Source organism: Eptesicus fuscus, chromosome 20, assembly GCF_027574615.1.
Source record: "Eptesicus fuscus isolate TK198812 chromosome 20, DD_ASM_mEF_20220401, whole genome shotgun sequence".
NCBI lineage: Eukaryota > Metazoa > Chordata > Mammalia > Chiroptera > Vespertilionidae > Eptesicus > Eptesicus fuscus.
The window spans coordinates 29,433,532-29,447,499 of NC_072492.1; the positions used below are offsets into that span (position 1 = coordinate 29,433,532).

A 13,968-nucleotide genomic window follows, 5' to 3' on the forward strand; every position below is an offset into this window, starting at 1 on the left:
AGAGAGCATCTCCACCAGAAAGGGCAATTCTGATGCCATTCCCCGGGAAGGTGCACACTTGTTCAGGTGGAGCGGACTCTTTCCTTTCTGTGGGTAGCTTATTGTGGTTGTGCGGAGGTTATCGCACTTATGAAACTGTTTCATTTCCTCACAGAGACTTTTTAAAAAACTATATCTTTATTCCCTTCAGTGGAAGTCTGACTGTGACTGGCATTCGTATTTTAGGCATGGATTCGATCTTTATGGGTAATGACACAAAGCGCTTAAGAAATATTGGTGGAAAGCCTTTTCATACATGGAATTGGTGGAAAACCTTTTCATATATGGAATGTGCATCACGTTGGATTTGGTAGCAAGGGAGGGACCAAAACGACCAACCACAATGGCCTCTGATCTAAACTTTGTGCTCTCCCTACCAGGAAGGTGTCAAAACAGAGGGCTCGGGAGGTAAAACGTGTGAGACTATTTCAGGTGTCATAAGGGTCTGGAAACTGAGATTACATATGCAAACTCTAATTAAAAGAAAAATAGAAGAGAGTTAACATCGCCGAGTATTATGATAAGGGAAAGTACTGCCCTTAGAGCTTTATGCACTTTACCCGATACGGTGTTTCTTATTTATTTATTTATTTGTTTATTTATTTATTTATTTATTTCTTTATTGATTAAGGTATTACATATGTGTCCTTATCCTCCCACCCCTCCACTCATGCCCTCATCCCCCTGGTGTCTGTGTCCATTGGTTAGGCTTACATGCATGCATACAAGTCCTTTGGTTGATCTCTCCCAGTACAGTGTTTCTTAAATCTGAGTATGTGCCAAATGTCCTGGAGGGCTCCTCAAAAACAACAACAACAACAAACACCCCACAGATTGTTAGGCCCAGGATTTCTGATTCAGTAGGTCTGATGAATATTTGCATGTTACGAAGTTCCAAGGTGGCACTACTAGTCAGGGACCACACTTTGAGAACAATTATATTAATCCTTAAAATAACCCTATGAGGTAGGCATTACTTTTACATTTTTTAAAATTTTTTTACATACTAGTAGTCTGAGCTCTGAGAGGTTAAATAACTTAACCCAAAGTCACAGAGCTAATAAGTGGTAGCATTGGGATTCAGATTCAGGTTTCTTCCTGACTCCCCAAACCCGTGGTCAGCAAACTGCGGCTCGCGAGCCACATGCGGCTCTTTGGCCCCTTGAGTGTGGCTCTTCCAAAAAATAGCACGGCCTGGGCGAGTCTATTTTGAAGAAGTGGCGTTAGAAGAAGTTTAAATTTAAAAAATTTGGCTCTCAAAAGAAATTTCAATCATTGTACTGTTGATATTTGACTCTGTTGACTAATGAGTTTGCCAACCACTGCCCCAAACCAATCCTTCTACATCCAGCCATACTTTATTAAAAGATGAAGAGATAAAGGACAGTGAACAAAACAAGGTAGAAATAATGTTACGCAGCATTGGAGACTGACTAGCAAAGCAGGAACATCGAGCTCTGTTATTCCTGTGCCCCAACTAGGCTGTGATCATGACCAGTGTGCAGGGAGGCTATTGTCTATGAATTAGAGAACATAATACCATCACTTATCGAAGGTGTTTGGCAAATTGCTAATGAGCTTTGGGAAGCCTTTGAAAATCAAAAGAAAAGGGAAATAAAGGATTTGAAAGAATAGAAAAGGTTGGTATTAGAAGTTGATAGTATGAAATCTGATTTGGGGAAAACAAATAGGAAAGTACGTGCTTTTTAATGCTAGTTCTGAGATGTAGCAGCAGTTACTTAATGTGTCCTCAGACATACGAAAAACAGAACAAAAATACACACATCATTTTCACACATCTACAGAGAAAAAACAAATTGGAAGATCAGCGAATATAATTGCTGGGCCCACACGTTGTCTAAGTCCTTATAACACTGTGGCTGAGAGCACTTTCAGGGTTTCATTCTGTATCACCTCATTATTTTCAGTCATGCTGTCTCCATTCAACTGAATTGTCACCCCCAAATCTTATCTATCAAAATGAAAAGGTAAACTGTTTTATTATCCTGTGATGTTTATGGTGGTTCTGTTGCTTCACTTTGAAATCTCCAAGGAATTGTTACCCATCTGAAAAGAAGTGACTTGGATTTCCCCAGCACGTATTTCAAGAAGGAGTTAATTTTTATTGATCTGATAAAGCTCTGGAACTTTGAACTAATTTTACTCTTACTGCAGAACACAGCCTCACACTACCAGTTATTAAGGCAAAATGCATGTCCACATTGAGGGGGCGGTTGAATACTTAGAGGTGGAATTTTAAGGAAAAGATGTCATTATCTCAAGGACTATGAGTTCTTCATGGTAATTTTTTTTTTTACTATCATTTTATTTTTTTAAGCAAAGTTAAACCACCTCCACAAATTTCACCCAGCAAGTCGATGGGCGGAGAATTTTGCGTGGCTGCAGTGTTTGGGACGTCCAGGTCGTGGTTTGCAAATAACGCTGGTCTGAAAAGAGAAAAAGGTGGGTATCTCACTGAGGGTTAAATGGGCCTTTGGTAATATTTGTTTCTTGAAGAAAATTTTCTCCTTGTAGTCTTGAACCCAATATTTTAGAAACCAGTTTTTCCGTTCAGTAAGCATGTTTCCTCTCAGTTGCTCAAGCCTACTCAAGAAGAAAGGCTGTCCTCTCACTGTAGATGTTAAAGACATAGCCCACTGAGTGTTTTTATTTTGCTTTGTTGGTGCAATTTACAGGTGTTCTCGATGCTTGTCAACTCCATACCATTAATGTATGCAGCGTTTACATTTTTGACAAGCTAATTTCACACCTACTCTGAGGTGTGGAGAGGAAAACCTTATCTCTGTTTAAGAGATGAAGTGAACTTGAGATTAGTGAGTTTAAATAGCTAAAAGCACTAGTTAATAAGTGATGGTATCAGAGTTTGAAATTTTTTTTTTTTTTTTTATGTTAAATCTGAGAGCAGGCAGACAGCTCTGGTGGGGGGAGGAGGTGTTGTTGGGATGGTGGTGGAGGGATTGAGCAAAAAAGAGAACGGTGTGGATTGTGGGTGTTGGGTGATGGAGAATGGAAGAGGGCATAGAGGCCATAAATGGTGATGGGGAAAAAAATCAACAAGTTTGCCATCTTATATAATAAAGAGGTAATGTGCAAATTGACCATCACGCCAACACACAAGATGGCTGCCCCCATGTGGTCAAAGATGGCCGCCCCCATGTGGACACAAGATGGCTGCCACAAGATGGCCAGCAGGGGACGGCTGTTGGGAGGGATCAGGCCAGCAGGGGAGTGCAGTTTGGAGGGACCAGGCCTGCAAGGGAGGGCAGTTCGGGGTGACTGGGCTGGCAGAGTAGGGCAGTTGTGGGGGACCAGGCCTGCAGGGGAGGACAGTTGGGGGAAACCAGGCCTGCAGGGGAGGACAGTTGGGGGAAACCAGGCCCGCAGGGGAGGGCAGTTGGGAGGGACCAGGTCAGCAGGGGAGGGCAGTTAGGGGTGACCAGGCTGGCAAGGGAGGGCAGTTAGGGGCAATTGGGCAGGCAGGGGAGTGGTTAGGGGGTGATCAGGCTGGCAGGCAGAAGCGGTTAGGGACAATCAGATAGGCAGGCAGGCGAGCAGTTGGGAGCCAGCAGTCCTGGATTGAGAGAGGGATGTCCGACTGCCCGTTTAGGCCCGATCCCAGTGGAGGGGTCCCAGATTGGAGAGGGTGCAGGCTGGGCTGAGGGACACCCCCCCACACACCCCTCCATGCACAAATTTCGTGCATGGAGCCTCTAGTATTATTAACTAAAAGTTAAAAAATAGGCTGCCGTTCAGAAATAAAAGTCATCTTTTATGGTAACCATTGCTCCTTTGAATTCATATAGTTATTTAAAAATTTTTGTTTGTTATTGTCAACCCTTACAGAGGATATTTTTTTCCATTGCTTTTTAGAGAGAGTGGTAGGAGAGTGGAAGGCGGGGAGGGAGAGAGAGAGAGAGAGAGAGAGAGAGAGAGAGAGAGAGAGAGAGAGAGAGAGATACAGAGTTAGAGATGTGAGAAGAGACATCAATTGGTTGCCTCCTGCACGTGCCCTGATTGGGTACATACCCTTCACCCAGAATCGAAGCGGGCTGACGCTTCAACTACTGGGATACACTGGCCAGAGCGAATTTATATAGTTGTTGTGTGTTTTTTAAATCCCTTTTTTAAATCAGGATCAACATCTAAAATGTTTACATTAATTACCATTTATTGTGTGATGGCTGATTGATTCTGTGTAGAGGAGAATCCCTACATTTGATGGACAACGAATTTCATTTTGAATAAGCTTTCCCCCTCATTTGAGTCCTATTGAAGTAGGTCACACTGCTATTATTAGTGAGGCACTGCTTTGAAGAGTTCCAAGGGCTGTATTGTTCTTGGCTAAACGAAACGGCTCTCCATTGCGCTTAATGCTGGCAATCAGACGTCAGCCCCTTCCCTGGTTATCGCCTGTCAGTGACCTCTCCGGGGAAATAGGATCTCCCCCACAGCAGGTTCCTTACCTGAGTGGGAGAGGATACAGTACAGAGCGCAGGCCTTCCATTTCCTTATCCCATCTTTATTTTTTTGTTACCTCCTTAGCTTTACTGATGCTATCGAAATGACTTTTTGTTGCTAGTTAAAATCCTCTGTGTAGCTCGATTTCAAATGCTTCTCCCTTCTGTTCTAATTACCCTTTTAACTTGCTACTCCTTTATGTCCCACTGACTGGTCATTAGCCATTTTCTCAAATCAGCTGTAATGAATTCCTCTGGCCTAGAGATAAGGTGACCCGCCCAGCATTCAGGAGTGGTTTTCTATGCTCCTAGGTTTACTGTAAAACCCGAGATAGAGGGCTGAACCTGTTCTGGCACTGAGGACATGTGTCCTCCTTCTAAAGTCATTTGATTAGTTCCATATTCAGCACCTGACCTCCTTCAAAGTATAATCCCCTCTTCATTTACCATGGGGGCCAGGGATCCAACTCAGAGAAAAGAAGGAAGAGGATTTGGGGAAGGAGGATGTGTGAGTTTTTTGCTTGTTGATTTGTTTGAATCCAGAAATGTTAAAGGGAAAGTGAGAAGTTGGGCTGATGTCAGCGTACAAAGGGCTCCCATGCACTTGAGTGGGTACATCCGGTGTCACTATTAAGTCTTCGTCCATGCAGTGTTCCTTTTCAGTCAGTCCGTCTCTGATAGCATTCATTTTTCATAAAGTGGGACACATTATATTGCAGACAAATACACAAGACTGAAAAATATTGTTTCACTATATTAGAAATTTGAGTATCCTTACATCATTCTTTCCTTAAGATTTAAAAAATGTTTCGACAGTGTAGACATTTTTAAATTCCTTAGTTTATACTTAGTAAGAGGCAATTTTTAGGCAAGGAGCAGACACCTTACCCATTCATGTGAACAAAATTCCTGCCTTCTTGTTCCCTCTTAGCAGCCTCAGAAGAGATTAGAAGTTCAATAACTTTTAAAAACTGTGCTGTGCTCCTTTTAGTTCATTATCAAACATCCAGGTTCTATTTTTTTGTTTGTAGATCAATCCAAACAAGTTGTAGTTGAATCTCTCTACATCATCAGCTGCTACGGGACCTTAGTGGAGCACATGATGGAGCCACGGCCACTCAGCACTGCCCCCAAGATTAGCGATGACACCCCACTGGAAATGATGACATCACCTCGAGCCAGCTGGACTCTGGTTAGGTAATACCACCTTTCTGTTTTCTTTTTCTTTTTGTTCAAAAAATTTTAAAATGTCTTTATTATTTTTTAATCTTTATTGTTGAAAGTATTACATATGCCCCCCCTTTAAAAAATTGTTTAAATTTCAGTAATAGGCTCTTCGGGACTGGTTTTGGCTGTGGGTTGGGGACTCGGCTCCTGGGGTCCTGGCTCTGCCCTTTGGCAGTGGGGTCAGCTGTTCAGGATGACTGTCAGCACACCGGGACTAGAAAAATAAATAAATAAATAAATAACTAAATAAATAAATAAATAACATTAATTCATAGTGCACATACATATACATTCTGGTCTGGTAATGGGACCAAGTTTCAAATTGTTTAATATCTGGTTATCTTGTGACATCATTGCAAAGATAAGCATAAACCCTTCTGGAGAAAGTACCCACAATCTAACTTAAAAAGACCCCTCATCTCCAGAGGCCCTCATCCGTGGACCACACTGTGATGGGTCTGACTCCCAAGCACTCCCTTTTCCATCCCCCTTAGACTATAGCACATGGGCCGTAAAGTCAAGCTTCCATGCAGTTATTATAAAGAATGCATCACTCTCTAAATAATACTTTGAATACATTACAAGGAAATTATACTCCGCAGCATTAAACGCAGTTGTTTGGGGGGAAAATTTTTTTTTTCAGTAATAACAATTTTCAGTTTTTTCATAACAGCTTTATTGAGGTATAAAAAATTAAATGTGTACAATTTGATAAGGTTTGACATCGGATACAGCTGTGGAAACCACCACCATAAGTAACATTATAAATATACTAGAGGCCAGGTGCACGAAATTCGTGCACGGAGGGGGTTGTCCCTCAGCCCAGCCTGTACCCTCTCCAATCTGGGACCCCTCAAGGGATGTCCGACTGCCCGTTTAGGCCCGATCCCAGGGGCCTAAAGATTCTGCTTTTAAGATTCTCTAAACGGGCAGTCGGACATCCCTCTCACAATCCAGAACTGCTGGCTCCAAACTGCTTGCCTGCCTGCCTTCCTGATTGCCCCTAACCGCTTCTGCCTGCCAGCCTGAACACCCCCTAACCACTCTGCTGCCAGCCTGTTTGTCCCCAACTTCTCTCCTCTGCCAGCCTGGTTACCCCTAACTGCCCTCTCCTGCAGGGTTGATCACCTCCAACTGTCCTCCCTTGCAGGCCGGGTGCCTCCCAACTGCCCTCTCCTGCTGGCCATCTTGTGGTGGCCATCTTGTGTCCACATGGGGGCAGGATCTTTGACCACATGGGGGCAGCTATATTGTGTGTTGCAGTGATGATCAATCTGCATATTATTCTTTTATTAGATAGGATAGAGGCCTGGTACAGGAGTGGGGCCAGCTGGTTTGCCCTGAAGGGTGTCCCTGATCAGGGTGGGGTTCCCTTGGGGCATGGGGCGGCCTGAGCGAGGGGCCTGTGGTGGTTTGCAGGCCGGCCACACCCTCTGGCAATGCAAGCGGAGGCCCTGGTATCTGGAATTTATTTTCCTTCTACAATTGAAACTTTGTAGCCTGGAGCGGAGCCAAGCCTGGGGCTCCCTCCACGGGCAGCCGGCAGCCATTTGTGTTGGGATTATAATTGAAACTTTGTTGCCTTAAGTGGGTGGGCCCGGCCAGGGTGTGCGGAAAGCTTTGCTTCCCCTGTTGCCGGCGGCAACCCTGGCCTGCTCTCTCAAGCTCCATTCTTCCGCCATTTGTTTGAATTTGTTTACCTTCTATAATGGAAACTTTGTAGCTTGAGTGGAGGCTTAGGCCTGCAACGGCTGGCAGAAAGCTTGGCTTCCTCTGTTACCTAGGAAACCTTGCTCTCTGTGGCTGTAGCCATTTTGGTTTGGGTTAATTTGCATACCCGCTCTGATTGGATGGTGGGCGTGGCTCGTGGGCGTGACTCGTGGGTGTGTCGGAGGTATGGTCAATTTGCATATTTGTCTATTATTAGATTAGATTCATCACCTGCAAATGTTGTCTAATACTTATTTTTAATCTCTCCCTTCTGCCCCTCTTTATCCCTACGTCTGCCATGGAGCACCAGGCAACCACTATTTGCTCTCTCTCACTGTAGATTACTTGATGATTTTTAGAAGTTTATATACATGGAATCAGAGTGTGTATTATTTTTTTGTCTTGCTTCTTTCATCCAGCAAAATTATTTTGATTCTCCCCTGTTGGGGCATGTATTGATGATTTTTTACTTTTTGAAATTGAGACATAATTTACACATAATACAATTCACCCATTTAAAGTAAATTTTCACTAGGTTATGTACCCATCACCACAATCAGTTTTCATCAACCCCAAAGGAAACTTGATACCCATTAGCAGTCACTCATTTTACTTTCTGTCTCTATAGATTTACCTACTTAGGACATTTAATATAAATGGAATCAGACAAAATGTAACCTTTTGCATCTGACTGCCTTCACTTAGCATAATGTTTTCAAGGTCCAGCCACGTGGTAGCATGTATCAGGACTTTTTTCCTTTTATGGCCAAATAATATTCCAGTGCATGGATATACCACATTTTGTTTACCCATTCATCAGTTGACCCACACTGTGATGTGACTTTTTACCTGCCATTAATTATGCTGCTAAGAACATTTTTGTACAGATTTCTGTGTGGTCATATATTTTCAGTTGTCTTTCATATATGCCTCAGAGAACATGTCCTTTTGAACTCCTTTTTCCTTGTATCTTTGTGTTACCTCTTCTCAGACTTGGGTTTTGTTTTATTATTTTTAATTTTCCACATGCTTCCCCTTATTTCCAGTCTCATGCTCACTGAAAATAGAGAGTGCACTGAGGCAGCCATTGAAGGGAAAGAAACTAGCATAAATAGATTGAAAGGTTTCCTTTACAGTCATTCCCCAATATATAAGGGCTAACACTGTAGAACTATTTATTAAGAATCAAGAGTCCTGCCTGGCTGGTGTGGCTCAATGGTTAAGTGTTGACCCATGAACCAAGAGGTCGCTCAAATGGTTTGATTCAGTATCCCCAGTAGGAGGCAGCCAATTGATGTTTCTCTCATGAACGTTTCCATCTCTTTTCTCCCTCTCCCTTTCTCTCTAAAATCAATAAAAACGTATTTTAAAAAAATGAATCAGAGTCATTCTTAAAAGTACATAATCACTAGAATCTTTATAAGCTAATACAGATAGAGAAGTTAAATCCAGAGTAAAACCTTTTCAGTGTACTGTACAATGAGTGGTATAGGAGAGACAGAAAAAAATTGGTCCTGACATGTATGGAAGGAAACAAACAAAAATGGATATGAAAATGATCCCTTTCCTTTTGACATTTTAAAATACTCTTATATTGATTTTTCAAGGCTCCAGCATTCTTTACTACTACTTTACTGCACTAAATTGATTTGATCAATAGCTTATTTATCAGGTTATTCATGAGCGGGCATATCTGATTAAAATTACTGCACCATCATTGTTGAAATAAGTGGTTTATTTTGGAACTCAGATGCTAATTTGTTTTATACTACGTCACCCATGAACATAACTGTGTTTTTTCCCCGCTTTATTCTATTTGAAAATACACACATATTCTGAGAATAGAGAGCTCTAACAATTGTCAGAAATTAGGTAAAATTAGAACTACTTAGTTGTGACATTTGAATTCCACACTTCCTCTCTGTCCAATATTTTGAATGTCCTATTTGGGCGGGGGTGGCGGCGGGGTGTGTGTGTGTTCTGCTTTAAACTGATACTGGCTCTGTGTGATTAGTATGAATCACTGCCACCTTTTTATTCTTTTCTAAGCAGATGGCCTTGTGTTTCAGGTTTCAGCACTCCAACAAGTTCATTTTAATGATTACAAAGATAGTGTGAGTTTATATCAATGTCTGCAAGTGGTGACAGTGATGTTGATTTACATACCATCTATTAAGCTTAAATATTAATATTCTTCTGCTGTTTCCTTAGAACTCCTCAATGGAATGAATTGCAGCCACCATTTAATGCAAACCACCCTCTGCTCCTGGCTGCAGATGCTGTACAGTATTATCAGTTCCTGCTTGCTGGCTGTAAGTAGTTCCTGTGTTTTTCCTTCCGTACAGTTATTTTGAGATTTCATCTTAAAATGCTGACTTTTAATGCGACCATGCATATTACCACTGGTCCATCATCCATCGGCCATAAACAATCAGATGGAGACAATAAGATATCTACTACAAATATAAACCATAAGACGTAGCACACGTTAAGTCAACCTCTGCTGTCCTCGTTCCCTGGCCGTGAGATACATGCTATTACGTAAGCTGAGAGGGAATATCTGGTGGGCTCAAAGGTGTTAACAACAACAACAAAAGGATAGTGGTATCTGTTTCTGACATGAAAAAATTAAGTACTTTTCACTGTGAAAACTGTGTTGGCAGATTTTTCTTTTTTTAGAATTCTACTTGCGATAATGAAGTAATGATTGCAACTCCATTGGTTTTTGTACGTCTACTTTCACATCAGAGCCTTTACTTGAATCATACTAGAGCAGCAGTTGCCAACCTTTCGGACCTCATGGACCACCAGTGGTCCGTGGATCACTGACTGGCGACCGCTGTACTAGAGTGCTCCATACAGAGGTCCCTATGGAGGCAGGGAGAACTCTTTGTTAACTCTTAATAATTACTGTTATAAAGATGTTGTCATGGTCAATGAGGTGATGTTAAAGTCCTTTAAAAACTGTAATATAGTACCTAATTATATAGATTGATCTGGGTTCTTTTGTTACTTGAGAAAATGTACATTGACCTAGAAACAGCCTTGTTTATAGGGGGAGGGGGTCATGAAAAGACAATTTAGTATTTATCCAGTTTATGGTCCTAGAATTAAAAATTCCTCACAATTATAATTCAATTTTGTAGAAGTGACTGGATCCTTAATTTTACTTCATGGGTCTGAGCAGTGCATGTTTTTAAGAAACTTCCTAAAAATCAACATTGACGTGTTTTTAATGGAGTTTTGTTGTATTGAACTTATTATTTCACTTGCTGTTTTTATACAGCATGAAGTGAAATATTTTCTAAAACTGTTTTATTTTATGTTTATAATGTGTTACATATTAAACTGAAACAGAAAATTTATTGACTTTGCTCTAAAGTTATGAGACTATAATTGTAACAAATAGTTGGCGGTCTTGCTCTCTTATATAATTGAACTCACTGATTTTTCCAGTATACATTTATTGAGTGATTTCCACGTGCCAGGCACTTGTGATTTAAAGTGAATAGTACGTTGCTCTGTCCTCAAATGAATTATCTGTCTATCTCAGGAGGTAGGTGTTTAATGAAAAAGTAATATAAAATCAGATGGGCCCATCAATGAAGAGTTTGGTTAACAGTGAACTATGAGAGCAGTGACTTAAGTTGCCAAAGCCTTTACCAGGAGGGGTTTATGTAAGTGGTATTTTGGTTCAAAAACTGAGTACATGATAGTTGTTAGTTCCTAGGTTATCTAAGCATATATTTAACTATCATATGCATTAGAAAAAAACACGACATTTATGTAATATCTAATTAAAGTAAGAGAGCATTTTCCTCTACCCTTTATTATGGGTGAAAATAATTGTTAAGTTAATTTCTTTCAGAATTAATATTAGTTTGTTTGTTTTATTATTTTGATAGGCCTGTCCAGTAGACCAAACAGGTCTCAAATATTGGAGAAAAAGATATGGACAAAAAATAAAATGCATCTATCTTTATTCTTTAATTTTTTTGTTCCAGCAAATTAAGCTGCTTGATATTACTTGATTATAGCAGCTCTAAACACCTTTGTCCAATTCTTGGAACTGCAAAAATCCCCAAGTGCATGTGTTAAGAAGCACCACTGTAGGCAATGACAAGCCATCAAATGTTCTCCTGGAGTGACACCACCAGAACTGCATTTTAGAAAGACCACTCGGGCAGTCTTGTAATAGGAGGTCCAGAGGAGGGGAGGGGAGGGGGAGCTGAGTGATCCTGGAGCGAGACGAGGGCTTTAATTAAGGCTGTATTACACAAAAGTCAGGGCAAATCCGTGATTCAGAGCAAAGTTGGGATAGAAAGGAATGAGAGATAATTTGACAGAATGTAGTCACTGATGATTCTGTGATTTCTAAATTAAAATATATAATATAATGCATTTCACATGGACCTTTTGAATATTAGATGGACTAGCAATGGGATAAGAATGAAAAGGCCTGGGTTCCAGCTCCAAACCATTTGTCAATAACTTGATAAATATAAAATATCAGTAATAATAATAATTACTGTTATAAAGATGTTGTCATGGTCAATGAGGTGATGTTAAAGTCCTTTAAAAACTGTAATATAGTACCCTTATTTTCAAATAGTAGATTTCAGGGCCTTAATAATGAAATAGCTATTCTGGCTACCTGATTTTGACCATGTCCATTGTCCACTTGATGGATCATCATTAATACACTTTTTCTTATCTTTTGAAGTGTTACTATAGATGTAACCTAGTAGGTCAAGAAATACCTAAGCGACAGTTAATTTTGTAGTACTTCTGTACATTGAGAGTGGAGATACAGAATTCGTCTGGATTTTAAAGTCACGTTCTCTTACATAAAGAAAGGATATTTGATTGAGAATATGCCAGTATATGACATGATTGGAGCAATTAAATATTCACAACGTGGACATCTGCGTCAGAGGTACAGCCTGACACACAATTGGCAAAAGCAGTGCTGGAGCCAGTTTATAGAGAATGCCTTTCCCTGCCCATCTCTTGAGCCCTTCGTGCAAGTAGGACCTCTTATTACCTTCTGCTTTCTCACCAATGCTCCTCTTGAAACACAGGATACCATAGTTGATGCAGGGAAGTTTTTGGTTTTACTTAGCCATACTGAAAATCACCTCTTATTTCCTGACTTGAAGACCATTGATAAATACACTACTACAAGTATTTTCAAATAAAGTGGTTTGGAGTAAAATTCTAGTGCTAACTTCACAAATGTTGCAAGCATTTTCTTTGGTTCTGTTTGGATCTATGGATCAGGTGAAGTAGACTTGTGCAAACTCCGGAAATGATAATAATAGTCATAGACAAAGAATGATGTAAATGGAAATGGGAAAGAGACTTGGTCTCAGGGAGAAGAGAGTAGGAAAGCCGGATGTTTAGCAAGGAATCCCCACTCCCCTTCCAGCCCTGTAATCATAATAGATGCATTGCTAGTTGATAAACAGAGTTCTGCCTGTGTGGCAGGAGGGTGACTGGTGGGGAGGGAAAGGAAAATCTGCCTGAAACACTAAATACTAACTTTAAAGTGAAGTAAGTAAAAGGGCCAAATTTTGTATTTGTAACTGTGGTCACATTTTCTACCTATATTAATTAAATGGAATGGTATAAAATTGAGGATTTGGGATGTATCATTGAATCATACTAGAGCAGCAGTTGCCAACCTTTCGGACCTCATGGACCACCAGTGGTCCGTGGATCACTGACTGGCGACCGCTGTACTAGAGTGCTCCATACAGAGGTCCCTATGGAGACAGGGAGAACTCTTTGTTAGTAGGTTGAGCCTTAGGAATTGCTAATTTAAGTCAAAAATCAGCAAAATGACATGGTTTGAATAGATTGATGAATTTATACGTGCAAAATGAATGTAAGATGGTAATCTAATCCTTATATAACTCAGTAAAAGTTGGGAATTATTACAAAAATGTATTTTCCTTGGTCATAAGTAATCTTGGGAATAGTGGATAAAAAGATTATACTGAGATTAGTATTTTTTTTCTAATGCATTTTCTAAAATAGGCACTTTACCTATGATCCTAAAGTAGATGACCTTTTTTTTAAGTCTCCTCCAGAGCTCCCCACTTGTAAATTAAAAAGGGGGCGTCCTGAATTGACTTGAGGAAAGTTATATTCATGGGGGGAAATAAAGTTTCTTCCTTATCTTTCAGGTAATTGGGCAGCAGCAGTATTTTTAAGTTGCTGACATTAGCTAGCTTTGTTGGGGTGGAGGTCAGACTTATTTCTAAAATAATCCTTGGGTATATGAGAAGTTCCTTCCTAAGCTTACTGAGCCTTTTTGTTAAGTAGTAACAGAAGGCCATACAACAGAAATACTGCGTTGATACACAACAGAAAGGTGACTGGGATCTATAGAACCTTCCTGTGTTTTACTGGGAATGTAATTATCTTCCTCCACCTTCAAAAGCATCATAGGAATGGTGGGGAGAGCCTTGGCCACCAGATGGAAAGGAATGGAGAACACCGGAAATGTTTA

General features: G+C 40.6%; 1 protein-coding gene across 1 annotated transcript in view; it reads left to right on the top strand.

Moving 5' to 3' along the window:
• The window catches only part of BCAS3 (BCAS3 microtubule associated cell migration factor), a 464,879-nt gene that overhangs the window by 184,850 nt on the left and 266,061 nt on the right, over window positions 1–13,968 (top strand). The window contains exons 18-20 of the mRNA XM_028157532.2: window positions 2,378–2,502; window positions 5,549–5,714; window positions 9,666–9,766. Coding sequence (XP_028013333.1) covers window positions 2,378–2,502; window positions 5,549–5,714; window positions 9,666–9,766 — 392 coding nt within the window. The remainder of the gene's footprint in view (window positions 1–2,377; window positions 2,503–5,548; window positions 5,715–9,665; window positions 9,767–13,968) is intronic.